Source organism: Canis aureus, chromosome 24 (genome assembly GCF_053574225.1).
Source record: "Canis aureus isolate CA01 chromosome 24, VMU_Caureus_v.1.0, whole genome shotgun sequence".
Lineage (NCBI taxonomy): Eukaryota > Metazoa > Chordata > Mammalia > Carnivora > Canidae > Canis > Canis aureus.
The window spans coordinates 9,154,393-9,181,357 of record NC_135634.1 but is presented as its reverse complement, the minus strand read 5'-3'; the positions used below and the strand labels follow the sequence as shown (position 1 = coordinate 9,181,357).

Here is a 26,965-nt window from a genome sequence, read left to right as displayed (position 1 = left end):
AAGCTTTTTGCAAAAAGAGCTGTAGAAAGTGTTTATGCAAATAGATTAGATTTCATTTTAAAGTGCATTAAGTGACACAAACAAACATGAACAATTTATTTTGTAACTTCCCAAGTACCTTAGGTGAATAAAAATAGTACCTGTGATATCTTAGTACCTTACTTTCCACACAGGCATTGTGCTGTTTCTCTGAAAACAACTTACCAGTAAGTTTAAGATGGTGAAATGAAATATGTATGAGAAAAGTATATGCACTACATTAATCTGGGCTGAACTCATTATGCTCTGGGAAATTAAAGAATTACTGAGATAGAAACTTCCTGTTAATGTAGCAAATATTTAGGAACCTTGTTGAACTGATGCGCCAACATGATCATTGCCCAGTTCAGTTCAAATGGTAAGTTTGCCTCAGTCAATGAGCGAAATTTATATTTTGTTGCCTTGGTGATGATGATGGTTTTATTTCAATGCAGTCCTCTGTTAGCTGAAATGTCCTTGGAGTCAGAGTCTTCTCTTGCTGTCACAGTAAAGTGAGGTGGGAAGAGAAGCCTGTGTGCAATAGGATATAGTCTCTCAATGCAGCGCAATGCTTTGCAAGTGACTTTTCCTGGCTCAGGAGCTATGTGAATGTTGTTCAGAGCAGCCTGATTTCAGCAGTTAGAGGAAAAGGTGTAAGCACTTTCATATTTTCATTCTTTACAATTTGCTTTATTAGGAAAGCGTGCTCTCAGTTTTCCATCACATACTGTATCACATCTCATTTTCCAAGAGGACACTATCCTGAAACTGAAAAACAAATAAGATTTGTGCTAATTCTAAATCATAGACGGCCCAGTTTATCCACCCTTATGTTTGAAAAATGAACAAAGCTAAATGCCTTGCATGTTTTGCTACTCAGATAGATTCTTCCTATGTCCTGAGAGCTTGCAGTTGCATCTTGCATTAAAATACATGACAAAAAGAGTTGAGTGCAGAAAACAAAACCATAAAACAAGAAAAGAAAGTAGGGATGGAAGTGAATCTTAGTTTGGGAAAAGTCTATTAAGATATAATAATTGCAAAAGAAAAGTTGATAAATTTAACTACAATTTCTACATATCAAAAACATGATAAAATGTAAGTAACACAATATTTTCTTAATGATAGAGGGTTAATATGTAGATAAATGTCTCTAATCAATCATAAAAAAACCTTACTATACCAATACAGTAATTGACAAGGGAAATGATTTTTCTCCACACACACAAAAAAATATTAAGTGGTTAATAGGCATGAAAAAAGTTATTCTCTTTAGTAACTAAAGAATTGCATATTAAAAGGAGATGAAGACTGTTTCTACTTATCAGCAATATTTTTATAAGATATTCTTAGTATTGGCACTCGTATATCAGGGAGAGGAATATAAGTGGATGCAGCCTTTCTGGAAAGTTACTTAGCAGTACATCCTATAAGCTTTAAATATGATCATACACATTGACTCAGAATCTGTCCTAAGGACATAATTAGAAATACCAATAAGGATATATAAGGATATTCACTGCAGCATTGTTAGTAGTGGTGAAAAATTGGAGGTAACCCAAATAAACAACAGAGAATTATTTACATAACTTATGGTTCATCAATGATATTAATGCTGACATTAAAAATCAGGAGTCCAAAGAATATTGATTAAAATGTTCAGTGTGTGTTGTGCACAGTTATATAATATGTAATTTTGTAAACGTGTGCAATTGATAGACTATTGCAGGTAGTAATATGGACCATGGCAAATCTATATGTATGCATTAAAAAAGTATTAAATGAAAATCAGCAGTATGTTAGAAACTGTTATCTCTGGATGGCCAGATTACAAATAATTTCAATGTCAATTTTCTTTATGACTCTTCTTCCTGTTCTAACTTTCCTACAATAAAAATATATCATTTCTGTAAATGGAAAAAAGTTTTTAAAAATAATTGCTAGGGGTGTCTGGGTGACTCAGTCAATTAAGCATCTGCCTTGGGCTCTGGTCATGATCCTGGGATGGAACCACACATGGGGCTCCCTGCTCAGCAGGGGGGTCTGCTTCTCCCTCTTGCTCTACCACTACCCCAGGCCCCTGCTTGTGCTCTCTCTCTCCCGCTCTCTCTCAAATAAATAAAAATCTTTTTAAAAAAATGGAACTGCTACCAAAACAGATTTACTATGAAGAAAATACTTCATGTTTCTTCATAAACTCTTCCCTGGTGCCATTACACCCTTCATAGTTAAAGACTCCAGCTTGTCTCCCATAGCCATCAAATTACCAAATACTGTAAAATTTTAATCCTGCATTCTTCCTAGACCCAGACCTTCCTTTCCACTACAGTTTGGTTTAGGTCTTCATTATTGTTCCTGGACTCTCTACTGCCCTGGGTTAAACCCTGATCCCAGAATGGCATCCACCATACTTAGTGATGTGCCTCTAACCTGATTTTCTCAAGTTAATACTCAGACACACCTAAACAAGTCAAACAGGCTGTTCCCTCATGCAGCTATGCTTTCACATCTCTATGAGGTTCCTTCGACTAGCAGTAAACTTTCTTCAATCCTTCATTCAATAGACATTTACCGAGCAATTTTCATGTGCCAGGTAATTGGGGACACAAAAATGAATTAATCACAGCCTCTGTCTTAAAGGGGCTGTCAGTCAACTTTGGGAAACAGATGAATATACAACTAGTTGTATTTTGTATAATAAGTACTAGTTATGTTAAAAATGTTACCCAGTGATGGAAGTGGAATTTGAACCCAGGTCGACCTGCCTCCAAAGCCATTTTGCTTTAAGGTAAGGAGAGAGAAAAGTGATTGCTGTGGTTTGATATGGCTGGCACCTGGGTGTATGTTGGAGAGGAACAGACATGAGGCTACAGAATGTCTCTGTATGGCATGCTGAGAGCCTAAAAGCTAATCCTATTTATAACTGAAATAATAATTAATAACTAATAACTCAGTTCCATGCCCTGTTTTAAGTGCCTTGCACATACTCACAAGGATGTTATGATATAAAACAACTGTATCTTTCTATAGATAAACTGAGGCACAGAAAGATTGAGTGATTTGCACAACGTCATATGATAGCTATCTGGGTTCAGAGCCTGAGATCTACTGTCCTTTAATAATTTATGTGCTTGGTTGTCTTATCTCTGCAAATAGATTGTAAGCCATAAGAGGTCAGAGACTGTCATAGGCACTTCTGTATCCCTGGTATAACTCTATGCATAGACAACAGTAAACACGAATTTAATCAAATTAAACAAATTGCCTTCAAAGTCTCCTGTGAAGTACTCCTACTTGCTTTGAGAACTATCCAGACCCTATGGTTTTGGGTGAAAGTGGAGAAAAAGAATGTTTCTGCTTATTTCACCATCCCACCTCAACATCGTTTTGTCCTTCAGCAGCACATAACACATCCATGTTGGCTGAATTCACACTGTGTAGTCTCTGTCTCACAGAGCCAGGGCCTCCTCAAGTTGGAAGCTACCACCTTGTTGAACCTCCCACTGGTTTTAAACTGTAACTTGACTGAAAGGCACTTAGAACACGATTCCAGAATGTGAGAGGCGCTAGCTTTTTAAATTCACTTGTTCTAAGCCTGTAGCTTTTGGGGGGAGAGAGAATGAGCCCTGCTGGTTCAGATTCCAGCATAATAAAGTCATAATGTGTAAGCTTAAAGGGAATGCTATGCAAATGAACCTTGTTTCCTGTTTGAGCCAAAGACAAGTAAGTAGTATGCCTATAAGGAGGCTTCTATTTTACATTATCGGAATTGGTTGGCTCACCTGTGCAGCCACAAGAGGACTGTCACTGAAGACTCGCATGCCTGTGTAGGCACAAAGGATGAAATACGTGAAGCCTTTCTTTTCTCTTCCCCCCGCCCCCTCACCCTCACTCACACATGCGGGAGGAGCAAGCTGCCATGAGGTCATGTAAGGACACACAGTACTTCTCATTCCAGCCATAGCATCGCATTTGCTTTAACGGAGCAGAGCGGGAGGGTGGAGGGGAGAGATGGAAGAGTGACATCACATGTTCACCCTCTCATATCTTGGCTTTTTTCATGGTTTTCCCTGTCACAGTCCTACCCCATCCCCAAAAATCAAAATCATCTTTGGCCTTTGAGGCCAGGTGCAACAGGGCCTCTTTTATAACAGTGATGACAGCTAATATTAATTGAACACATTTACCAGGTGCCAGACTCTGGTTCTATCAGGAATCAGCACCTATAACTTTTCAGCGACACATTCACCTTTCCTATCTGCATTTATCAACTGCAGAAATTGAGGCTTGGAGAAGTTTACTGAGTTGCCCAGGATGGAAGAGCCCTGACTTACTCAGATCCACACTATGTTACTCCAAAGCCCAGGCTTTTAGTCTTTGTTGGCCATAAAACTTTGGCCTCCAAATTCTCCCCGCTTCCACTTCTGGCTAGAAATCATTTATCCTTATGCTCACAGTACTTTATTCATGTTTCTTTTATGGGATTTACCACTGTTAACATCCTATGATCATTATTTATGTAAAGTGTTCACTTTTCCCATCAAACTGAGGGCATGGAGGCCAAGTCCATTTCTTATTCCTTAGCATATTTTCCTTGGCACCCAATGTCTTGTGCAGCACCCAGTGGCAAGAAGGAAGGTTATTTCTGACAAGATTTGACCTTTCTGAGTACAGCACCTTGACAGGAATTTGGGAATCTATACAACTATGTGTAGGACTGCTTCAGCTCATATTTCCTAAAGAAAAGTAAAGAGTTAGCTGGGGAAGCTAACTCCCCATCATGATTTTCCTCACAAAAATATGGAGACCATGCTTAAGAATCTACTGTGATGGAAAACATTGCATTCTTAAAAAAAATTATCTTCTTCCTGTTACTGGTAGCTCTGAACATTAAATTTTTTCCCCCATTAGGTGAAAATGTACCTAAGTATATGATTGCAAGTGGAAAAATAGGGTATTGGCAGTTTTTCCATTTTCGTTTGTGTGTGAATTTTTATTTTTTTTATTTATTTTTTAATTTTTTTTTTAATTTACTTATGATAGTCACAGAGAGGAGAGAGAGAGAGAGAGAGAGAGAGGCAGAGACACAGGCAGAGGGAGAAGCAGGCTCCATGCACCGGGAGCCCGACGTGGGATTCGATCCCGGGTCTCCAGGATTGCGCCCTGGGCCAAAGGCAGGCGCCAAACTGCTGCGCCACCCAGGGATCCCTGTGTGTGAATTTTTAATAAAAATTCTGGGACATAAAACATTAATGCAAGTCAAAATGTGTCAGTGAACACATTTCAGCAATTCAACTTTATAATAATCATAAATAAATCTGATATTTTTTTCTGGACAGTGGCAGCATCTGGATTTTTTTTTTTTTATGATAGTCACACACAGAGAGAGAGAGAGAGAGAGGCAGAGACATAGGCAGAGGGAGAAGCAGGCTCCATGCACCGGGAGCCCGACGTAGGATTCGATCCAGGGTCTCCAGGATCACGCCCTGGGCCAAAGGCAGGCGCTAAACCGCTGCGCCACCCAGGGATCCCAGCATCTGGATTTTTTAAAAACAAGTGAATTTCTTATTGATGACAAAAAACAAAAAGCAACAATTAAAAAAAAAAACAAACAGGCAAATCATACATCATAGTCCACCTTATAGTGCTTTTCCCATAATATCCCGAGTTCCTTGCTGTGCTGGCACTGTTCAGAAGTTATTAGCATCCCAGTCTGCTCAGAACCTCTTGTATATGGTTCAGATTTGCTGATCCTTTTCTGTGCATTTCATTTGTTTAGTGACAGTTGAAGCATCCTTGTATCCTCAGTGGCAGGCTGCAGAGATACCCCCATCTCACGATGCTTCAAATTTAGACTTTAAAGGATCTAGTCATCATTAGCTGTACTTTGAAGTTCTCCTATCATATAAATTTATTCACATAGTTTCAAACATTCTGGGAAATACCTGCTGTAGCTATTTACTATGCCAGGAATGCTCACTTCTCCCTCCCTGCTTGCCTGCCTCTCTGTCTCCTTCTCTGTCATCTTGCTTCTTGGGCTGTGACAAACAATAAGGGTCTTTAGTTCACACCCTAATCAGTTTTTGGCAGAAGAGACTGGTTTTGAGTCTCTTACCTCCTAAGCTCCACCCTTAAACATCTTTCTGGATGCATCATTAAAATTTTTTGTTTTTCTCTTAACCTTTTCATAATCATCAGTTTCTAAGCTATACTAGCACAGCATTTTGTTCATAATTATACTTAAATATTTATTGACAAATAAACCAGTGGGGGGAAAGAAAGGGAAGAAAGAAACTAGTGTGTTCAGGTTCACTTGTACAAGCAATGTCATCCCTTCTCCAAGTACAGCGCTGGACAGGATGTGCAGTCATAGCACCACCACTATTACCCATCTTTGATGATTTGAATAAATCATGAAGGAGCTTACAGTTGTCCTGAGGTCAGTTTTGAAGTCTTTACTGCCTGCTGTGGAGCAAAATGCACAGCCCAGATGTTGCTGCCACCACCTGACTCCCTCCATCTGCATAGAGTTCTAGCAAATCCTTGATGTTGCACTTGCACCTGTGGCGGAGAGCCCCATACTATTTCTTCAAAAGGAAACAAATATTGTTCTATCTGTGTTATACTTGTTTAAGAAGCTAGAGACAATAAAGTCTCCAAAGCCAGGCTTCTTGAACCTCTTGAATGACAAATTCTTGCTCTTGCTGCCATGATGTAAGGGAACTGAATACCCTGGCATTCCCGTGAAGGTGGATTTGTGGTTTCTGGCAGAGCTACTCAACCCTGCAGGTTCTGCTGTTCCAGAACAGCAGTATGGTCTTACCAGTAGCTGAAGTTCAAAGACACAAAAAAATGGTGCAGTGGAGCCATTGCTAACTCCCAATGGCAACTTGTGTTGCCACAAGTCCAAGCCCTGCTGGTTCACCCAAGCTGTAGTGGTTCCTCAGGGGGCAAGAATAGATGCGCCTTCCCTCAGAGTTACACTCTGTCCTGAAAGCTCCAGTGGCACAGCTATCTTGTTTCACTCACACAACCTGAGATCATCACCCTGATGGAGCCAACTGCCACCATCTGCCTTGGGTCAGACTCTAGAATAAGTCACTTCATGGATATAGACCAATACCCCATCAGTGTCCAGTGCTTAGTGGAGAGGCAGTTCTACTGGTTCCATCTCTTCCTACCTTCTAGCGCTTCTTCTCTCAGGCACCTTTGTTCTTTTTTCCATATAGTCTCTGTCAAGGTACTGTCACCAGACAAATGTTAATAACTGAATCCGAAGGGGAAGTAACTTGGGTTCAGCTCCCTTTATTCCCAAAAGACCTCTCAGCTTCCAAGGAAACTAGTGGGTGCCATGAGTTACATGGGAGAAAATATCCTCTGGACCTCACCTAGGGAAATGAAGCTCCAGATGTAGGCAGGTATAGGAAGGACTGCAGCTCATCCACCCACGTGCAGCATCTGAGCCTGCCTTGGTTTTACCCAGATATGCAGTCATATAAATAATTATCTCATTGCCTGTAAATAGGAGAGGGAATCTTACGGTAATTAGTGCCACAAGTTTCTTCCAGGTAGGTTAACTTTCATTTCTCTTCATCTCTTTTAATTTAGAAATTTGTTATAGATAAAACTTTATAAGTAACTATTTGTAGAAAAGTGTATTTCTCTATGTATATAAAAGTTTTAACGTATAAAACTTTTCTGAAGAATGAACATTGCCGTGATCGAATATAGGTCTACGTGTATGAGCTTGTGTGTGTGTGTGTGTGTGTGTGTGTGTGTGTGTGTACAGATCACTCCTTTACATGCATCCTGTGTTTCCTGGGCCTCCATGTGAAAAGCATGTCTCATCATGGGCTGCAGCCAAGTAAAGGTTGAAAGTTGCTGCTCAGGCAGGCCTCCACTCCCACCCCTGTTGAGCCGCTTCCAACATAGCAGCCTTGGCTCCCTTTGGAAGTGGCTCCTGCCACTTCCATATGCTTTTTTCTTTCCTCAAGGCCAAATCATACATTCCTGATTGGTTGTGCCGTGTATGAACCTTGTAGATCTCTGTTTTGTTTTGTTTGGAGTGTTTTTTTGCAAGATGGCCAAGGAGGGAAATCAGGAATAGCGATAAGCAGATAGTAGATAAATGGCACTTCTTTGCTCCTGCTGGAATGATTCCTATTGCTGTTTAAAAATGTTGTTTGGTCTAATGTAGTATTTCTACTATTCAAAAGGCCTGCCTGTGCCAGTACATATTGCATGCCTGTGCTTTGATGCATCAGCCCAGCCTGAGTAAGATTGTAGGGCCAAATCTTTTGCAGATATCCATCTGCCTACGTATTCATTGAGGCAAGTCAACATGGAGAGCCCTTTAAAATGCTTAGGAATGTTGCAGTGTCCATTTTAGCTGCTTAATTCTTCATGTAGGGGCTCAGTAGACACAGCAGTTCAGAGCACAAGTGAACAAGCCATGGAATGTGTGTAAAATGAGCAAACTATTAAGCCCCCACTAAGCACTGGGCACTCAAGCCTCTGACCCTGCCATCAGCTGCTGCTGGCATGCACAAATGAAAGGCTACTAGGGCCTCCTGTTAGATGCCAACCCTCATTTCAGTGCCCAGAGCATTTGGAAAACATCACTATCAGATACGGCAATTCATTTCCTTAGGACACAGCTTGGAGTTAAAAGGAGATTAAATGCAAAGAAGCACAACTGTGCAGGTTTCCAGACCTTTCTTTTGTACATAAATATTAATTGGTACTTCATATAAAAACTGTATAGCTCTGTAATGCATTGTGATCATGGTAGGACTTTGGGTGGGCATGAGCATTGTTAATTCTGCATCTGCTCATCTTTGGTTACTCAACATATTTCTAGCCCCAGGATAATAGTGTAAGAAACCAGAGCAGTTCAACAGGTAGAAGCAGGTGAAGACAAATCTCCTTTTGACCTGGATTTCCTGTCAGGTTTCCTGATCCACTCAAAATATCAAAGGAAAGCACTACATTCTTAAAGACACTTTCCATACCTTTGCTCATGGAATAAAACAGAACTCTACTTAGCTGGGGGTGGGAGGAGGTACAGGCTTTATGTTTTTAATGCATCAAAAGTACTGCTTGTTGATCTAAAGCTAGGAGTTGAGATGAAAACATCTCCAAAGTCAGTGTAAGAGGGGCTGATTCTATACAGTTGGGTGAGGCAACAGGGGTGAGTCCTGTGCTCAGCCACTAACCTCTGTGACACACCATTTCTGCATATGTAACGTGGCTTCCAAAGCAGCTGGGAGTATACATGAGATACACAGAACTGCTCTGAACACAGAACACTACTTTTTTATTGCCTTTTTATTGCCTAATTAACAGTCTCACGTAAGCCATGTTAATTAACATAAAATCTACCTACTTCTTCCACCTCTTGTAACATGCTTCTCTGTGATGAGTAGGGAACATGGAACGTTGGCTTGTATGTCATCAGGCCCATCACTGGCTCGTTGGGAGACTTCACAGTCCCTGTCACAGAGGAACAGCCTGTAAATTAGCTTTTCTAAACTTAGGCACACATCAATTATTCAGCAGCCTGGCTCTTCTTGTGCATTATCTTAAAGAATTCACCATGGCAACATTGCACCTCATTTCTAAATCTTAATCTGAAACTGATACCTTAATATTAGGTTTCTGCAGCTTTACCTTATTCTATATGTCAGGATTCTGAACTTGTCTTTTCTTTTTCTTTCTTCCTTTATTTACGTGAAACTTTCTGTGAAAGTTAAAAAACCAAGGCTGTTACTTCCTACTTTTCAGTATCAATTATGAGATCATTCTTAGGACGTATCAGTCATTTAGCTCTTGAGAGACACTATATAAACAAGAATTTCTGCTTAGATTTTTTTTATATACTACCTTGTTTGCAGTGTTGAATGAAATAGTTTAAAATGTGTTTACTACTCTTTTCAGATTAGTGCAATTCAAAATTACCCATATCACATACTACTGTTCATTGCCTAAGGAGAAAAATGCCTATATCAAGTTTCTACGATTTTTATTATGTAAAACATTATCTATAATATTAAGTCCGTGATTGCCAGAAAAAATAATATAGAGGAATTCATCCTTTTTATAATGCTTTTTTTTTTTTTTTTTTTTTACTATGAGTACAAGCAAAGGACACAAAACCATGTCGAGGCAGGAACCACATAATGTCATTAATCGGCTGTCTTGACAGGATAGCCAATTATCCTCTTGAGTGCCTCACATAAAAGAACTGATAGTTCCTGGAGAGAGTGTAGCCAGCTCAGAAAAGAAACAGAGATTACAATTATAATGTTAATAGTCTTAATAAGCATGTGTACATTATCTTTGGGATGGAATAGTACCCCTTGGTTCCTGCTGAGCCGTGGGTTTGTACTGAAGGACTTTCACTTTGTAATCATGAAAATTAGATGGGGGATGATTTCTCATGAGAAAAATAACATTCTCAGAGAGATGTCAGAACATCACAATCAGACACCCTCCGTATTTATCAGATGGGCCCAGGAGTGCTGCCGATCAGTAAGATTGCTGCAAATCACAGAACAGGAACACACGAACCCGTGCAGCCCCCCGCAGGGCACAGGAAATGAGCTATAGTAAGGAGCTTTTGCAGTCTGCATGATTTTGTATCCCAGTTAGTGACATTTTAAAGAACAAATTAAGCTTAAGCAAATCAAGGATCCAGTGAAGGAAATTAGTAATACCACCATTAAATACCATGGAACATTTTGCCCATAGTCTGTCATTACAGCAAATATATTCTAAAGCATCATCAGTGCCTTATTATGGTATTATACGACATTTGCACTTTGCCCTTGGAGAGAGAATGTTGTGTTAAGCAAAATAGTTGGAAACATTTCCACTTAAATTTTTATTAAGACTATTTTTTTCAAGTTTTATTTCAATGCTAGTTAACAAGCAGTATGATATTAGTTTCAGGTGAAGAATTTAGTGATTCATCACTTATATACAACATCTGGTGTTCAACACAAGAGACTTTTTTGGAGTAGTTTTAGGTTCACAGCAAAATTGAGAAGGCTCACAGATTTCCATATACCCCCTACCCTCACACTTGTTTAGCCTCCCCCATTATCAAAATCCCCATTTCTACTTATTTTCATGAATGGGTGTTATTTTGCACAATATTTGCCTATCCAAATCTTTCTAATTTTTGTTAGATTTTTCATGTTAAGAAATATCCATAAAAAAAGAAATATCCATATGTTTAATAAGCTTTCTCTTTGGTATCTACTGTAAGTAGAGGGCAAGGGATATTGATTCCAGCATAGTGCTCATTACATAGAAGACTCTTAATATTTAGTAAATAATTGGACAGAATATGAAACAAATACATCCTTGAGAAACCTGACAAACTCATAATTTCCTAGCTGGGTCAGAATGGAGGAGAAAGACATATGGATTTAAAAATCACAAGGAAGTGGAGTTTACAGTTACAACAGACATCAGAATGTACTTATAAAAGTGAGTGGCAAATGAAAACATCTCCAAAAGTTATTGAAGTCAAGAGATACCATGTTTTCTCGGTACTTACGTCATCAAAAGTTCACTTCCAGGGGCACACAAAGCTATAACAAATTATGTTTGTAGGAAAAACATTAAAATGAGGTATGTTAAATGTGGTTTTCCCAGGAACAACAATAGAACAAGAATTTGCATTTTTATCCAAGGTCTTAATACCCAATATTTTTCAAATAATGGACACAAGCACCATATCTAATCAATCAGCCCCTATAATTTATGTACCTTTTAACTATACAGATTAAGCTTCCTACCATATGAAATTATACTACTATGATATGGTTTTATGTTTGGTTCCCACCTTTATCATTCTTTTTTTTTCCACCTTTATCATTCTTGGTATATTTACTGCAATTACTTAAAGGGTCAATAATTCATGGGGTGGTAGGATTGATTTTAAGTAATGATATATGCCTCTGTAAGTGGGGTTTTGGAAATAGGATTTTTTATGACTTGTTTGAGAAATTCATATAGAGTATACTGTATTTTCCCCACTCATTCTCAATTTTAATTGTTCTAGAGCAGACATACAGATTAGAATCCTAGTAAATCTTTCAGTATTTGGAGACAAAGCCTTTCTATTAGTGGGAATGAGGGGACACCTCATCTATAGCAACTGTTCTACTTGAACTCCTGCAAAATGTGTAACCCAATCAATACGACTTCTTATTCCAATTTTATTATTTATGCTTTATTTGCAACAGCATTACTTCCTAGTGTTTTGCTGGTTTTGTTGCAAATACCTAATATAATAATTTAAACAGGTCTGGTTTCAGTTGAATCCCAGCTTACTGACTATAACTTTGCACAGCTTACATCTCAAAACCCCAGTGTTCCTGTCTGTAAAATGCAAATAATAAGATTTTGTGGGGAATAAAGGAATGAACTAATCCTCATGATATGCATAGCAGTGTCTGCACATGGTATGTGCTTCATAAATGTTAGCAACAGGCCTTGCTAAAGTCCTGTGGCCACATAGTCTACAGCCTGCATGGCTCTCTGTAGCAGCCCTGGTTGTTTGTTATCATTATATCTGTGGGGAAAAGTGTTCTGAGTTCAAAATACCAGACTCACCTATAGAGTTAGATTGTGACCTTATTTTAAGTTGGAATTTTAATAGAAAGCTAATAAGGATCAGGAATGTTCAGGGGTGAGTGGGGAGACATCTCTGAGCTGGAGCCATCAGAAATATATTCTCAAAGATTTAGTGCTTAAAAAACGGGCTGGATGAAGGGATGTTCAAGTTAGGGAGGATGTTTTGTGCTTACTCAAGTAAAAGTTTAAAGGTGGTTCAGTGCCAAGCTTGAAGAGAAAGTGCCTTCATGTAATTTCAATGGAAAGAAAATCAGAAGATAACCAGCCTCTTAGAATTACAAGTGACAGGCTTACTGTGAAGAGAGCCCAAGACCTTCCATTCAGAAAGTCTTTTTCAGTCTGAGTGCACACATCTGAAATGACACTGTTAACTGGACGAGGCCTCCCAACAGCCCTTGGTCCTTGACCTCAGACTCCTGTGGACTGTAGAAGCTTCACTCTGGGTCTCTGACAGTTGTGGCAAGAACAGTTCTCCTGCCACAGGAGGAGGCAGGGCTGGCTGGACTCACTCAATAGCTCTGGGAGTAAGAATTTTTTTCCCACCCTCAAAATAGGACTCCACCCTCAGAATAAAGCAGACTTCATAGCTGCATAACTAAGTGGCCCCGTGGGATTTCTGGGAGCTAAAAACCGCAGCAGAGCTTTCTCCTGACTGTGCAAGTCTCTGAGACAAGAAAAAGAGATCAGTTTAGACCACAAGCTTTGACCTTGTGAATCGAAGGAGAATGGTATAAATAAAGAAACATAAAGTAGAAAAAAACTCATAACGAGCAGAAAAATTATAGGCTTTATTTAACCCATTGGAGCCTAAGATCAGAAATTACTTTTTAAAAATATCTCAAAAACTAATATAAGAGAGTTTAAATCTCTACTTGGCTGTCGTTACTTTTATTCATTTTCTGTGTAATTCATATGATTAGGAGCTGGTAGGTATTGTATTGCTATTTTGATGCCTATGCCCATTTACAGCTTGCTAGTACAGACAGTACAGAATGCCCTGCATACTCTACTCTGATGTATCAGCTTCCTAAGGCTGATAAAACAAATCACCACAAATTCACTGGCTTATAGCAACACAGCTCTATTGTCTTCATGTCTGGAGATCAGAAGTCTAAAATGGGTCTGCATGGCTGCATTCCTTCTGGAGAATCTAGGATAAAATCCTTTCTTTGCCTTTTCCAGCTGCTAGAGACTGCATTTCTTGGCTGACAGCCCTGGACACTCTGACCTCTACTTCCATGGTCACATCTCCCTCCTACTCTAACCTTCCTGTCTCCTTCTTATAAGGACTCTTGTGATTATACTTATGGCCCACCCAGACGATTCAAGATATTCTCCCTGTCTCAAGAATTTTGACTTAATCCCATCTGAAAAGTCTATTTTGCCAAGCAACATAACATATCCACAGGTTCCTGGGATCAGGATGTGGGAATCTCTGAGGGGCCGCTCCTCAGCTTACCACCGTGAAATTTTGGAGCGTGGACCAACATCCTAGACTAAAGTCAGTCAGTGGAAGGAATGGAAAATGTTGCAAGTGGAGGTGGTTATGCAAGACCAGTTTGTTCCTGTACAGAATTGTATAGTTTACTGCATTTTATATGTGAAGGATGAGTGTATTCAAGTAGTATACTCAGAAAGAGGGACTTCCCTTAACATCCTGTAAATATTTTAGTGTGTGGTCCAGAGCATCTTTATCATCATTCTGTAGCATTTGCTCTATTAGCCAGAGTATCTGAAAGCTCTCTGCTTGATGGGTGCCACCATAAACTCCAGGCACACCACATTCCAGTCAGCTCATTTCCTCTCGGTGTTACAGTGTGTCTTTGCCTTGTATTTAGCATATAAATTGATTGTCAACCCTGTACCAGCACAGTGACATGAACCCGCATATTAGCACATCCTTTAAAGTACAGCAATGTTTCTCTGGCTTCCTTGGTGGCTTGTGGTAGCAACAGGGTTCAGAAAGCCACAGGGAGAAAGTTCATGGGAGATGGCTGCCCAGGACTTGGGGCAGAGTCAGCAGTGGCATCCCTGCTGCAGAGAAGGTCCTCGGGAAGTTGATGGGTGACAGTACCATGTGCTGACTGTGCCTGAAGGAGAGGAGGTTGGAAGTCAGTTACTGAGGCAGAGTTCCTGTGTTGAGGCAGATGGAAGGCTCACTGCCGAAGCTTTGTACCTTGGGTGTGAAGTCAAGGGCTTAAGGGTGAGGGCACCTGCAAAACTTGAAAGCTGAAAGATTGGGAATTGCTTCATGATACTTAGCACAGATGCCATCTGCAGCTTCTTGGAGGCCGTAGGGGCTCACGTTCTCCTCCCACTGGAAGCCAGAAGTATGTGTGCCAGGCCAGAACTCCACAACTGACCGCTCACCACCTCTGCACAACCACATGAGCTGCCCATGGCCTCCTTTCTCAGTGGGCAGCGAGAAAACAACTCGTGTCATGCCACATGCTAAAATTCATATTTATTCTTTACTAATGTGCCAGACACTACCATTGGCCCTTTACATGACTTACATTATTTAATCCTCAGAATTACTTTCTGAAGGTGCTCCTATTATTTTATAGACAATGAGTCCAGAATGATTCAGTAATTTGCCCAAGGGCAAGCAGCTAGTGAATGGTGAAGTTTCCACAGAACATGGCAGTGAGACACTGAAGCCTTCTCTCTGCCCTCTACTGCTCCCCACCGAGATAGAGTGCTGAATGCTCTGAAGGAAAGATCTTTAAGAAAACTTGAATGATAAAGCAAACAGTTAAGAGGGCTTTCCATATATGAATCCATTTAATCTTTGGAAAACCCCTGAGTTAGGTCCTGTTGTTGTCAGTGAAGAAACACAAGCCTGGGAGGGGTTCAGTAGCTTGCCCACACTCACACAAGTAGCAAGTAGTGCAACTGGGATTCCAAGCCAGGCAGCCTGCCTCTGTTACCTTGAAACAGAAAACAGCTTGCCACTGAGATACAAAGATAACACCCAGTTTATAGATGTTGGAACCAAATGATGGAATTTATTAAGATTATGGAAGGTACTGTAATTGATACCACACAGAAACTTGGGTCCAAAAAAAATGAAATTTTCTTCCTTTCCCCAGGGAGTTTGCAGCCCCAGCTAGATGACTTGGATGCAGCCAATTATAAACTCAGATGACTTTGGGAGCTCAGATGGCAGTATGACAAGAGGGAAAGGGAGTTCTGGGTTCTGTCCTGCCTTCTGAAAAGGGGATGCTGCCACATAACACAGTACGGCCTCTCCTCTTCTCATTCCATTACCTGAGCATGTTATAGCATCTCTGTGCTCAGGATGCTGGGTTACACCACTTCCTGTAGGAGGATGCTGAAGGCCATGAGGATGCTGGCTTAAACTGTAAATGAAGCAAATAATGAGGAATGGGAAAAATAATGCAAATATCAGTTCTAGTGGTGTTTTAAATTCTTAATATTCTGGACTGGCACATTAGTTGACAGACATGAGGAGGGAAGTGCCCCAGACATAGGGCCCATGAATAACCATGCAGGGAAGCAGACAGGACGGCGACCAGACTGATCAGAGGGACTGAACCAAAGAGGCAGTGAAATGAATGATGGGAAATAAATTTAGATGGACAATAATAGTAAGTTCCTTAGAGGCCTTTAACAAAAGGAATAAGAAATCATTATTAACTAAAGAGAATTAATTTAATATAATAAAGATTCTCTGCAACCCTGACTTTGGGGTTTACCTTTTTGTTTAAGAGAGCCTCATACTTAATGAAATTCTGTAATAAACAAGTTATGGTTAGCTTTGATTGTATTTTTAATTTATAATAACCAGACACGGGACTTGTGGCCCACAAAGGGACTCATCTCAGAGAAGGGATATATTTTTTTCCTACTGCTAAAATAAAAAACCACACAAACTTTGTGGCTTAAAACAACACAAATTTATTTTTGTACAGTTCTGTAGATCAGAAGTCTGACATGGATCTCATTTAGCTAAGCTCAAGGATATAATTCCTTTCTGGACACTCTAGGGGAGAATCTGTTTTCTCGCCTCTTCTACCTCCTAGATGCTGACAGCTTTCCTTGGCTTCTGGCTCTTTACTTGGACTTCAAAGCCAACCTGAGTCCTTCTTATGCTGCCATCTCTTGTTCTCTTTTGTAATCACATCTTCTCTTCCTTTTTCTTTCCATATCTGGATGCTGAGTCTTGCAATTATGCCATTCTCTTCCCAAATTATGTTACCAGTGGAGTGGCTGCATTTCACCTAAAGAGCTGTAGGTGAGGGTATAGTGATAAAATGAAGAGGCACAGTTGGCAGCCAGTAGCCTGGAGAGAGAAGCATAGGCAGGTGTGGGCAATATTGAAAGGAAAAGGAGAAACAAGATGGAGCACCAAAAGTATGTCCTGCTGAGTCTGAATTTTTTATGTTAGCAAAGATTGTGCTTATTAAATAAATGAGGTTTAAATGCTTCTAGAAAGTATGCGTTGTATTATTTAGAGGAAGTGATTCATGATAAAAATCATAAGGAAGGGGCACCTGGGTGGCTCAGTTGGTTAAGCGTCTGCCTTGGGCTCAGGTCATGATCTCTGGGTCCTAGGATGGAGCCCCCAAGACAGGCTCCCTGCCCAGCAGAGAGTCTGCTTCTTCCCTCCCTCTGTCCTTCCCTACCCACTCATGCTCTCTCTCCACCTCTCTCTCTCTTTCAAAGAAATAAATAAAATATTAAAAATCATAAAGAAGTTGAACAGATATTTGTTAACCTACATGGTGTCAATACAGTAGTTTTGTAAAGACTTCTCAGAAAAATATGAATTCCCTTTGACTTCTAGAAATTATCATTCCCATATTTATTTCCCATCTATCTCTGGCACTCCACATTACAACTCTGTGAGAATATAAATAATTGACCTGTATTGAACAGAAACATGATTCTGGCAGCAAAACAGATTTCCATAAAAATCAAGTAGACCCAAAAAAAAAAAAAGTAAATAAATAAGAGGCAGATTTTATTACATTTATTTTTGTTCATTTCCTTAGTTTGTCCTGATTTATTTTAAAACCCTGGTCGCATGGGGCCAGAATTTATATTTATTGTTAAATAAACATATCCATTAGGCTTGAGTCCATATAAAGAAAATAATGCTAATCTTGTTACCAGTGATATTTTAAAATCTTAATATTCTGGATTGGCTTAGTGGCCTCAGGGTGTTCTTTTTCAGGCTTTGCACTCAAATATAATTGCCAGGTCTTCACTTTTTTCACTTTCTGTTTCCCTCAAACCTTGAAAGAGTGCCTTGCCTTGTAGGACATTATTTTCATCCCCCTCTGTTCTTTAACTCCATCATTTTCTTTATGCCTTAGCCATATGTGAGTCTCATCTCCCTCAAATAAGTAACTCCTTCTGGCTCAATGAATAGAGAAACCAAGCAGAACTTCACCCTTGTGGTAAATTCTTGGCTTAATTTTTATACCAAGTCTCTTTTAAAATTCCATAATTCCTTTAGTTAGGCACATAAGTTAAATTCTTTTATTTTAAGATTTTATGTATTTATTAATGAGAAACCTGGAAACATAGGCAGAGGGAGAAGCAAGCTCCCTGTAGGGAGCCTGGTGCAGCACTCGATCCCAGGCCCCCGGGATCACGACCCGAGCCAAAGGCAGACACTCAACCACTGAGCCACCCAGGTGCCTCCAAGTTAAATTCTAAATCTCAGAAAGCAGTATCAAAGGCCCATAGTAATATGCTTTTCAAAATAAAGTATTGCCATTGCCTTGCACATTTTAGTAAAAAGCATTAATATTTCCTTTGTTTCAGCCTCCATCATCAGGAGCTATAATGCTAAAAAATTACAGGAAGATGACTGGGATTTGGTTAGTAGTTAAAGAAGGCAAATCTGCTCAGAATCTCAAAGATCTGAAGCAAACTATTTAAGCTGTAGTTATTACAGACTGGTTTTAACTCATGTGCCTGTCTGACAGTGTTTGAAGTACCTTGAGGAGAATTTCAGGTCTGTGATCAATTAATAATGCCTGCCTGACACAGAATTTGGTAATAAAAATATATATGCCATATATTTTCCATCCTTGCTGAATCTAGATAAAGTCAACATAGTTTTTTTTTTTCCCTCCCTCTCTCCCTTCCTCCCTCCCTTCCTTCCTTCCATCCTTCCTGCCTTCCTGCCTTCTGGCAGAATGTCCTAGCAGAATAAACTTGGGCTTTGGAATCAGATCTATCTGGATCCAGATTTCACTGTACCTTTATCTAGTTGTATGACCCTGGGAAAGCTAGTTAACACTTCTGTGATCTATGAAATAGGTATCAAACCTCCTGTACAACATGGTTGCTAGAATTATTCATCAGAGTAATACATGTAAACACCTGGGCCCTAATAGAATCTTCATAATGATAGCTCACATAGCTACTTCCTATTTCCTGTTTTATCTCTGCTCACCCACTATTCTTCCAAGATAGTCTTCATCAGGCCATGGGCAGATAGAGAGAGAGATAGGATCTTAAGCTAAGCCAATCACATTATATTCCTTCCAAGCCACAGTCATTGATTCAGGGAAAAGTTTATGGATCAAATCATATCAAACCAAGGCCTTCCTGGGGAATTTGTGAACTTAAGCTGGGGAAGATTTTTTTTTCTCTGTTGGCTTGTGCTCCCAGAGCTATAGGTTCTTCTCCACATGACAAAGCCTATCTATGCTGGAGAGAATGAAGTCAATGTGCAACATCTGAGTGTCTAGTGCCAGTGACTGGGGCTCCTGGAGCAGCCCAGGATTGTCACCTCTCAAAGCCTGGGTATTTAGTCATCTTGCCCTTTGATTTATTTAGCTCTGTCCCTTCCCCCCCCCCCCCCCCCACACACACATACTCCATACCTGACTACAGACCCTTTAACTTTAAACTAGATCCAGACTCAAAACAGTTCTGGCTAATATGTAATTATTATTATGCCTATTTTTAAAGAAGTTTGATCTCTACAGATCTATCACTTAATTTTTTTTAAAGATTTTATTTATTCATGAGAGACACAGAGAGAAAAGCAGAGACATAGCAGAGGGAGAAGCAGGCTCCATGCAGGGAGCCTGATGCGGGACTCGATCCCAGAACTCCAGGATCACACCCTGGGCCGAAGGCAGGCGCTCAACTGCTGAGCCACCCAGGCATCCCTATCACTTAATTCTTTACCACTCCTTCTCTCTTGACATTTTTCCTGTTTTCATAGAGCAAAGAAGCCTCAAAATCCAAATGAGGTGGTCTTCAAAGGCTTTGCTTATAAGCATGGAGCTGTAAATATTTACTTGATGATTACATATTGGGAAAATTTGTTTTTTACAGGGGCATAAGTAGATAAAATTTATTTCCTAAAATAGGCATTATTGAGTAATCTGTTAGAAAAAGTTGCTAGTACCATCTAGTGCAAATAAAGCCACAGTCATTACTCTAGAACCTCTTTGGGCAAGTTAGCTTTGCACAGTGAAGACTTCCGTCCATCTCATGGGCTGTGCCTACAGTGTGTTGATCACACACAGAGGGGGTCCGGGAGCCATAAGGGACCTCAGCCAAAGGCATCCTCCTAAAGGAAACTGGGAGCAGAAGGTATGCCATTCTGAGCCTGCAGTAATCGATCTGTCACCTCATACCTCCCACTCATGGTTAGTCTTCCAGAAATGTTTGCTTGAGGGGTGCCTGGGTAACTCAGTCAGTTAAGCATCTGCCTTTGGCTCAAGTCATGGCCCTGGGGTCCTGGGACCAGACTCTGAGTCAGGCTCCCTGCTCAGCGGGGAGACTGCTTCTCCCTCTTCCTATGCTGCGCCCCCTACTTGTGCTCTCTTTCAAATAAATAAATAAAATCTTAAAAAAAAAAAAAAAAGAAATGTTTGCTCAATGGATTGAAGCACCAAAAAAGAGAGAGAGAGAGAGAGAGAGAGAGAGAGAAAACAGCCCATTCAGCTAATGTATCTTTTCCCTGAATCTCACCTAACAATTGTCCCTCCCTATCTTTAGGTTTTTTGTGTCCAAAAGTATCCTCCTTTCCACACTCAAAATTGTTCTCAGCTCTTTGTAGAAATTTCACTTCACCTTGGTATTCATTCCAAATAAAGGAAGATGATTTTTCCCTAAGTTATGTAGAAAAATGAGATTCATTGCTTTCAACTTATTACTCACACACATATAAAAATGACCCTTGCCCTTAAGAAATTCCATGTATTATTTTAGAAACTCATTCCCATGAAATGGTTGGAAAGTCACATATATACAGAATTTCATAATTAGGAGAACTGAAGAAGAGGTAGCCAAGTAAAGTCCTTTTTATTTTTCATTTTTCCTCCCCACAGTGCTAAGCGTGAGTAGAGCAAACATTTGCTCGTTAATGTGCACTTTAACTAAATGTCTATATAATCCTAATAATCTGTTGTACCAATTCGGCTCTTTTTGATTTGTAGCTGTTTCATCTTCGTTGTTTTTTACATCTTATTCTTTTAAATGCTTCATGAACCAAATATGAATTCTGCTTTTCTAATTCTCTTGGCTCTTACATGTACATTAAACACTTAGTTGATACTTGATCACTGAATAGGGAATAACAGAGAAAGTAATGTCTTTCAGACACTGATAGTCCGGTGGGAAACACGGGATAAACTCAAAGAGGTCTATAATTTTCCAAAGAGCATTCAAATGAATAATTGAACAAGCCTCCACTTTAAAGCTGAACTAGACTGCATTAGGCAGACTGGAATCGCTGTGCCCCCAAATACATGGAGAAATAAAATGTATAGTATTAGCATAGTAGTCAAGTCCTCTTCTGGTCAGCCGTATGTCCTGGTTAATACAGAATCTCAGAACTGTGGAGCTGTAAGCCTCTTTAATCCAAGCCCTGCATTTTGCAGATGAGAGAACACTGACGTACAGAGAGAAATGACCTTCCCAGCACCACACAGTTAACTGCTGGAGAGCCTTCTAGCTCCTGTTTGCTATTTTTGCAAACAAGCAGGATAAAATTAATCTATCAAGAATCTTTTTTACATAGTTTATTTTCTTGAGGCAGCAGACATAAGCTATGGTAGAAGAAAACAGAGTCAGAGTCAGAGGAAGTCTGAGAATCCAAGCATCCTCTCTTAATGATTATGTGACCTCTTCAGCCTCTGGGCCTTGGTTTTCTCATCTGTGGTAGGGGTGGCGGTCACCTCACCAAGTGAATTTGAGTATCAAATGAAAATACTTTGTGTGTGTGTGGGAAATACTTTGTGAATCATCGAGCTCCACGTAAACGGGAGATGTTATGATTCTTGTTGGGATTTTGTCTTCCTTCAAGTCCTATGTTATAAATACTAGTTATGTGGAATTTTTAGTACTAGAGAATGTCATTAGAGGAAATGCAGGATACTCTTGATTTTATTCCACATTTACTCAGTGATGTGACTTTCAAATAGGATAAAAGGCTGCTTTTATGTAAGCTTTCCAAAGAAATGTGAATTTAAAAAATGACTCCCTAACCCTGGCAATAAAGAAAAACTTTTATTTATTTATTTATTTATTTATTTATTTATTTATTTATTTATTTTTTTTATTGGTGTTCAATTTACTAACATACAGAATAACCCCCAGTGCCCGTCACCCATTCACTCCCACCCCCCGCCCTCCTCCCCTTCCAACACCCCTAGTTCGTTTCCCAGAGTTAGCAGTCTTTACGTTCTGTCTCCCTTTCTGATATTTCCCACACATTTCTTCCCCCTTCCCTTATATTCCCTTTCACTATTATTTATATTCCCCAAATGAATGAGAACATATAATGTTTGTCCTTCTCCGACTGACTTACTTCACTCAGCATAATACCCTCCAGTTCCATCCACGTTGAAGCAAATGGTGGGTATTTGTCATTTCTAATAGCTGAGTAATATTCCATTGTATACATAAACCACATCTTCTTTATCCATTCATCTTTCGTTGGACACCGAGGCTCCTTCCACAGTTTGGCTATCGTGGCCATTGCTGCTATAAACATCGGGGTGCAGGTGTCCCGGCGTTTCATTGCATCTGTATCTTTGGGGTAAATCCCCAACAGTGCAATTGCTGGGTCGTAGGGCAGGTCTATTTTTAACTCTTTGAGGAACCTCCACACAGTTTTCCAGAGTGGCTGCACCAGTTCACATTCCCACCAACAGTGTATGAGGGTTCCCTTTTCTCCACATCCTCTCCAACATTTGTTGTTTCCTGCCTTGTTTATTTTCCCCATTCTCACCGGTGTGAGGTGGTATCTCATTGTGGTTTTGATTTGTATTTCCCTGATGGCAAGTGATGCAGAGCATTTTCTCATGTGCTAGATGAGACCCCTGAGGACATAAGCTGCAGTGGGGAGATTTAAATAGTCACAAAAACAGTTAAGTCATGACTGAGCTATCTCAGAGCAGAGTAGGAAAGTCTGCTTGTCTTCTTTTTTTGTCCTTGACTAAATACTTTTTTTTTTAAACTTGAGGTATAATTGATATATAACTTCATATTAGTTTCAAGTGTACAGGATTCATAGTTACATAATGGCCACAATAAGCCTCGTTAATATCCACCACCACACATAAACACAATGTTTTCTTGTAATGAGAATTTTTCAGGTTTACTGTCTTAGCAACTCCCAAATATATAATACAACATTGCTGACCATAGTCACCATGCTGTACTGACATTCCCCGGGGCTTATTTATTTTATAAATGGAACTTTGTACCTTTTTATCCCCTTCCTTCCAACTATGTCTCCTTGTGTTCAGAGGACAGAAAGTGAGTTACAAGCAGCAGCTCAATTCAATGGCTCTACAAGTGGACATTTCCCTGGCTTTGAATGTGGAGATGATCCAATACCTAAAGACAATCTCTAAGTAAAAATAGAAAGAATAACAAGTTTGGGGTATGATGCACAAGTCCCTTTGCCATTAGGGCAATTGACTTGCAAGTCTACACAAAGTTGACCCTGTTTTTCTACAGTAAAATGGGGACCATGTATCATTTGAACTATTGAAACCTAGATATAATCACTAAACTTTATTTTAGTCAAAGATTTCAAGCTTATTTTCAGAAAAATGTTTTCTACTAAGGGCAGAAATTTATTGATTTTAATTTTACCTCTTTTTCTGCATTGAATACCCCTGATTTTGACTGACATGATAAAGAAGGAAAGAATGAGAAAAGTAATGGATATTGCTAAAGCCAGTTTCCAGTATACATGTTACAACATATGTTTATAAGGTTGGAAATATTTAGGTGCATGTTTAGGGGATTTGGTTATAGAAATAAAATATGAGCTACAAATAGTGAAAAGCTACTTCATATAACTTGAAGAGGTATGAAGTTTATGAAGCACTGTGGGGTATATTCACTGTGTTTGACTCTAATTTCAGTTGCTCTGTTTTTGTGCAGACATCCTCTTCCATTCAACCTAGTGATGACCCCCCTGGTCACCTTTCTATCCATATCTTACTAAGACACCTGGTAGTAGCTAACTACATTGACTGACACATTTTTTTTTTCACTTGTTCTCTGAACACCATACTCTCCTGATTTTCTTGCACTTCACTGGCTGCTTATACTTTTTTGCTGGCTCCTTCTCCTTAGCCCAACCACTGATGTTAGTGTCCCAAGATCCTGGATTCCAAGCCCTTTGTTCTTCATTATCTACCCTCTCTGAGGTCATCTTCAATACCATATGTTGGTAATAACCAAACTATATCTCTAGTATTCATATCTCCCCGAAATATTTAACTCATATTCTACATGCCTTCACTGGGTAGTTTGGGAGGCATTTCAGACTCAATATGATGAAATAAAGTTTGGTTTTCTATCACATACTTGTTCCTCCCTCTCTTTTCCCATTTCAGTAGAAAACAAACACGATCATCTAACATCAAGACAAATATTCTTGAGCTTGTCTTTGATTATTTTCTTACCTTCACCTTCAGTCCATACTGTCAACCTTACCTCCAGAGCAGATCCCAGTCATCCACTCCTTCTGGTTTTCATTATCAGCATCCTCTCCAGACCACCATTATCTCTGACCCTAACCTCTTAAGCCTGTCTCCCAAATGTCTCTCCACTCCCATTTGTGTCTCCTTTTAGCAGCCATGGTGATCTTTTATAGGCATGAATAATATTGGGGCACGTGGGTGGCTCAGTCAGTTAAGCGTCCAGATCTTGATTTTGGCTCAGGTCATGAATTTAGGGTTGTGAGATTGAGCCCTGCACTGGGCTTCACACTCAGAGGGAGTCTGCTTGTGATTTTTTCTGTCCTTCTCCCTCTGCCCTTCTTCCCTCTGTCTCCAATATAAATAAGTCTTTTAAAAAATAAAAACGTGAAAAATATTTATGTCACTTTCCTCCCCCTATTTATAATTCCCAATGGCAACCCATCTCACCTGCCATGAAATCAGGCTGTGCTCTGGTTTACCGAGCCCCCACCCAATCTGGGCACTGCCTAGTTCTCCATCATTTTATAGCTCTCTTTGCTCTTTTATGCCCCAACTTTACTGGCTTACTTTTAATTTCTCTTATGCTCCTGATATGGGCTATGATAGAGCCTTTGCAGATGCTCTTTCTGGGCTGAAGGCTCTTATCCCTTATTTCAGAGTAGCTGGATCCTTCTTTACATTCATATCTCAGCCTAATTCACCTCCTCAGAGATGCTACCCATGACACCAGGCTAAAGTAGTCACTGTCATGCTGCACCCAGGTGGCTCAGTGCTTGATTTTGGCTCAGGTCATGATCTCAGGGTTCTGAGTTTGAGCCCCAAGTCAGGCTCCATGCTCAGCATACAGCTGCTTCAGATTCTCTGTCTCCCTCTACTCCTGTTCCTCCCTCCACTTGCACTTACACTCCACTTGCACTTCCTCTCTCTCTCAAATAAATACATAAAATCTTTATTTTTTTTTAAAGATTTTATTTATTTATTCATGACACACAGAGAGAGAGGCTGAGACATAGGTAGAGGAAGAAGCATGTGAGACTTGATTTCTGGATTCCAGGATCACACTATGAGCCAAAGGCAGATGCTCAACCACTGAGCCACCCAGGTGTCCCTACATAAAATCTTTAAAAGAAAGTCACTGTCATGTCCCTCTGCTTAAGCTTTCTCCTATGTATTCATTACTCTCTGACATCTTTCTTTATTAATTTTTGTTCTTTAGTCTTTAGCGAATAAGGCCTTCATAGTCTCATTACACCACAAAAACTTGAGTCCTTGGAACAGTACATATAACAGGTGCTCAGAAAACATATTTTAAAAAAATTAGTGAACAAATTTAACCTTTAGGACAATCTATTAAGTGGAAAATTGGTGACATTTTCTGCTTTATTTCTTAGCGTGGTCTCAGCTGATCTAACTAAATTCCTAAGGACTAGTCAACAAAATAAAATAATAATAATATAATATATAATAATAAATAAAATAAAAACTCACAGTCATTTGGCCAGTTCAGTTCGCTGGAACCTCTTCCTTCTGCATTTGTGATCAAGGACACCATACAGAAGAAACATGATGGCAATGTAAATCTGATGGATTTCTGGCTAGACGGATGGAAGAAGTTATTGTGACTTGGAGACGAGACCCTTATGACATAACCATGACCTCTAGATTCTCATTCATTTGAGGAGACTGTGGCTATAAATGTCAGGTAGTTTGGCAAAAATGGAAAGCTTCTAATACTAAGAACTTCTCTAGGGATATCTCAATTAGTTCCTCATTTTTCCCTCCTTTTTGCTGATCAAGATGAGCTGAAAAGTACAGCAGGCAGAATCCTGGAACATTCTCACTCAGAATTTACCACAGCACATGTTCTCACCTGTGTGGCTAGAGCTCCTATCTGAACCTAAGTTAGTCTGACTCTCAGCTAAGCCACACCCTTTCCCTAAGGAGATTTCTAAGGCAGAGCCCATTGACCCATTTAGCGATCCAATGGTAAGGAACTTCATATTTGTGTGTCATTAAGGCACTATTTATGACATTCTAATCACATGGCTCTCTTAAGACTATAATTATAGAGTTTTTGTATGAAAAGAATATAAACACTTCTTGTTTATCATTTTGAGATTTAGTATTGAAAGTACTGAAAATTGTTTCATTTCATATTAAAAATAGTTTTCTCTGGCCCTTAGCCAGTTCCCCATTCTTCCTTTCTCATTTCACAATTGCAGAATGCTACTGGTGTAGTTTCCTTCTGTTTTGAGCCCCACCCTCCTGTTGCTAAGCAGATGAACTGGGTATATTAATTGTCAATTACTCAGCTGTGACAATGAAAAAGACAGGCAGACAGTAGCCTGAAATGAGGACAG

General features: G+C 39.7%; 1 protein-coding gene and 1 long non-coding RNA gene across 10 annotated transcripts in view; one reads left to right on the top strand and one right to left on the bottom strand.

Annotated features, from left to right (window-relative positions):
• LOC144295726 (uncharacterized) overlaps nucleotides 1-26,965 on the top strand; it is a 153,535-nt gene that overhangs the window by 30,974 nt on the left and 95,596 nt on the right. The window lies entirely within an intron of this gene.
• Nucleotides 68-26,749, bottom strand: LOC144295722 (uncharacterized). 8 transcript variants are annotated; one of them, XR_013362802.1, is made up of 6 exons: nucleotides 26,094-26,749; nucleotides 9,688-9,757; nucleotides 9,404-9,510; nucleotides 7,407-7,533; nucleotides 3,801-3,841; nucleotides 68-786 (listed from the first exon to the last, which is right to left on the bottom strand). XR_013362802.1 is itself a non-coding variant. In XM_077868183.1 (4 exons), exons 1-4 carry the CDS (start codon nucleotides 26,155-26,157, stop codon nucleotides 690-692), a joined length of 309 nt encoding a protein of 102 aa, XP_077724309.1. In that variant the 5' UTR covers nucleotides 26,158-26,714; the 3' UTR covers nucleotides 68-689. The 8 variants fall into 8 exon arrangements, 1 of the variants encoding a protein (XP_077724309.1); XR_013362803.1 differs by lacking the exon at nucleotides 3,801-3,841 and having other exon boundaries at nucleotides 26,094-26,743; XR_013362805.1 differs by lacking the exons at nucleotides 3,801-3,841; nucleotides 7,407-7,533 and adding an exon at nucleotides 15,934-16,025 and having other exon boundaries at nucleotides 26,094-26,739.

Coding starts and splice junctions, on each gene's coding strand:
- LOC144295722 (XM_077868183.1), bottom strand. CDS start 26,157: ATGGTGTCCTTGATCACAAATGCAGAAGGAAGAGGTTCCAGCGAACTG. Junction 9,511..26,093: donor ACTGAACTGGCCAAATGACT/GTGAGTTTTTAT, acceptor CCTCTGTGACAG/GGACTGTGAAGTCTCCCAAC. Junction 787..3,800: donor GTCCTCTTGTGGCTGCACAG/GTGAGCCAACCA, acceptor TTTGTTTTTCAG/TTTCAGGATAGTGTCCTCTT.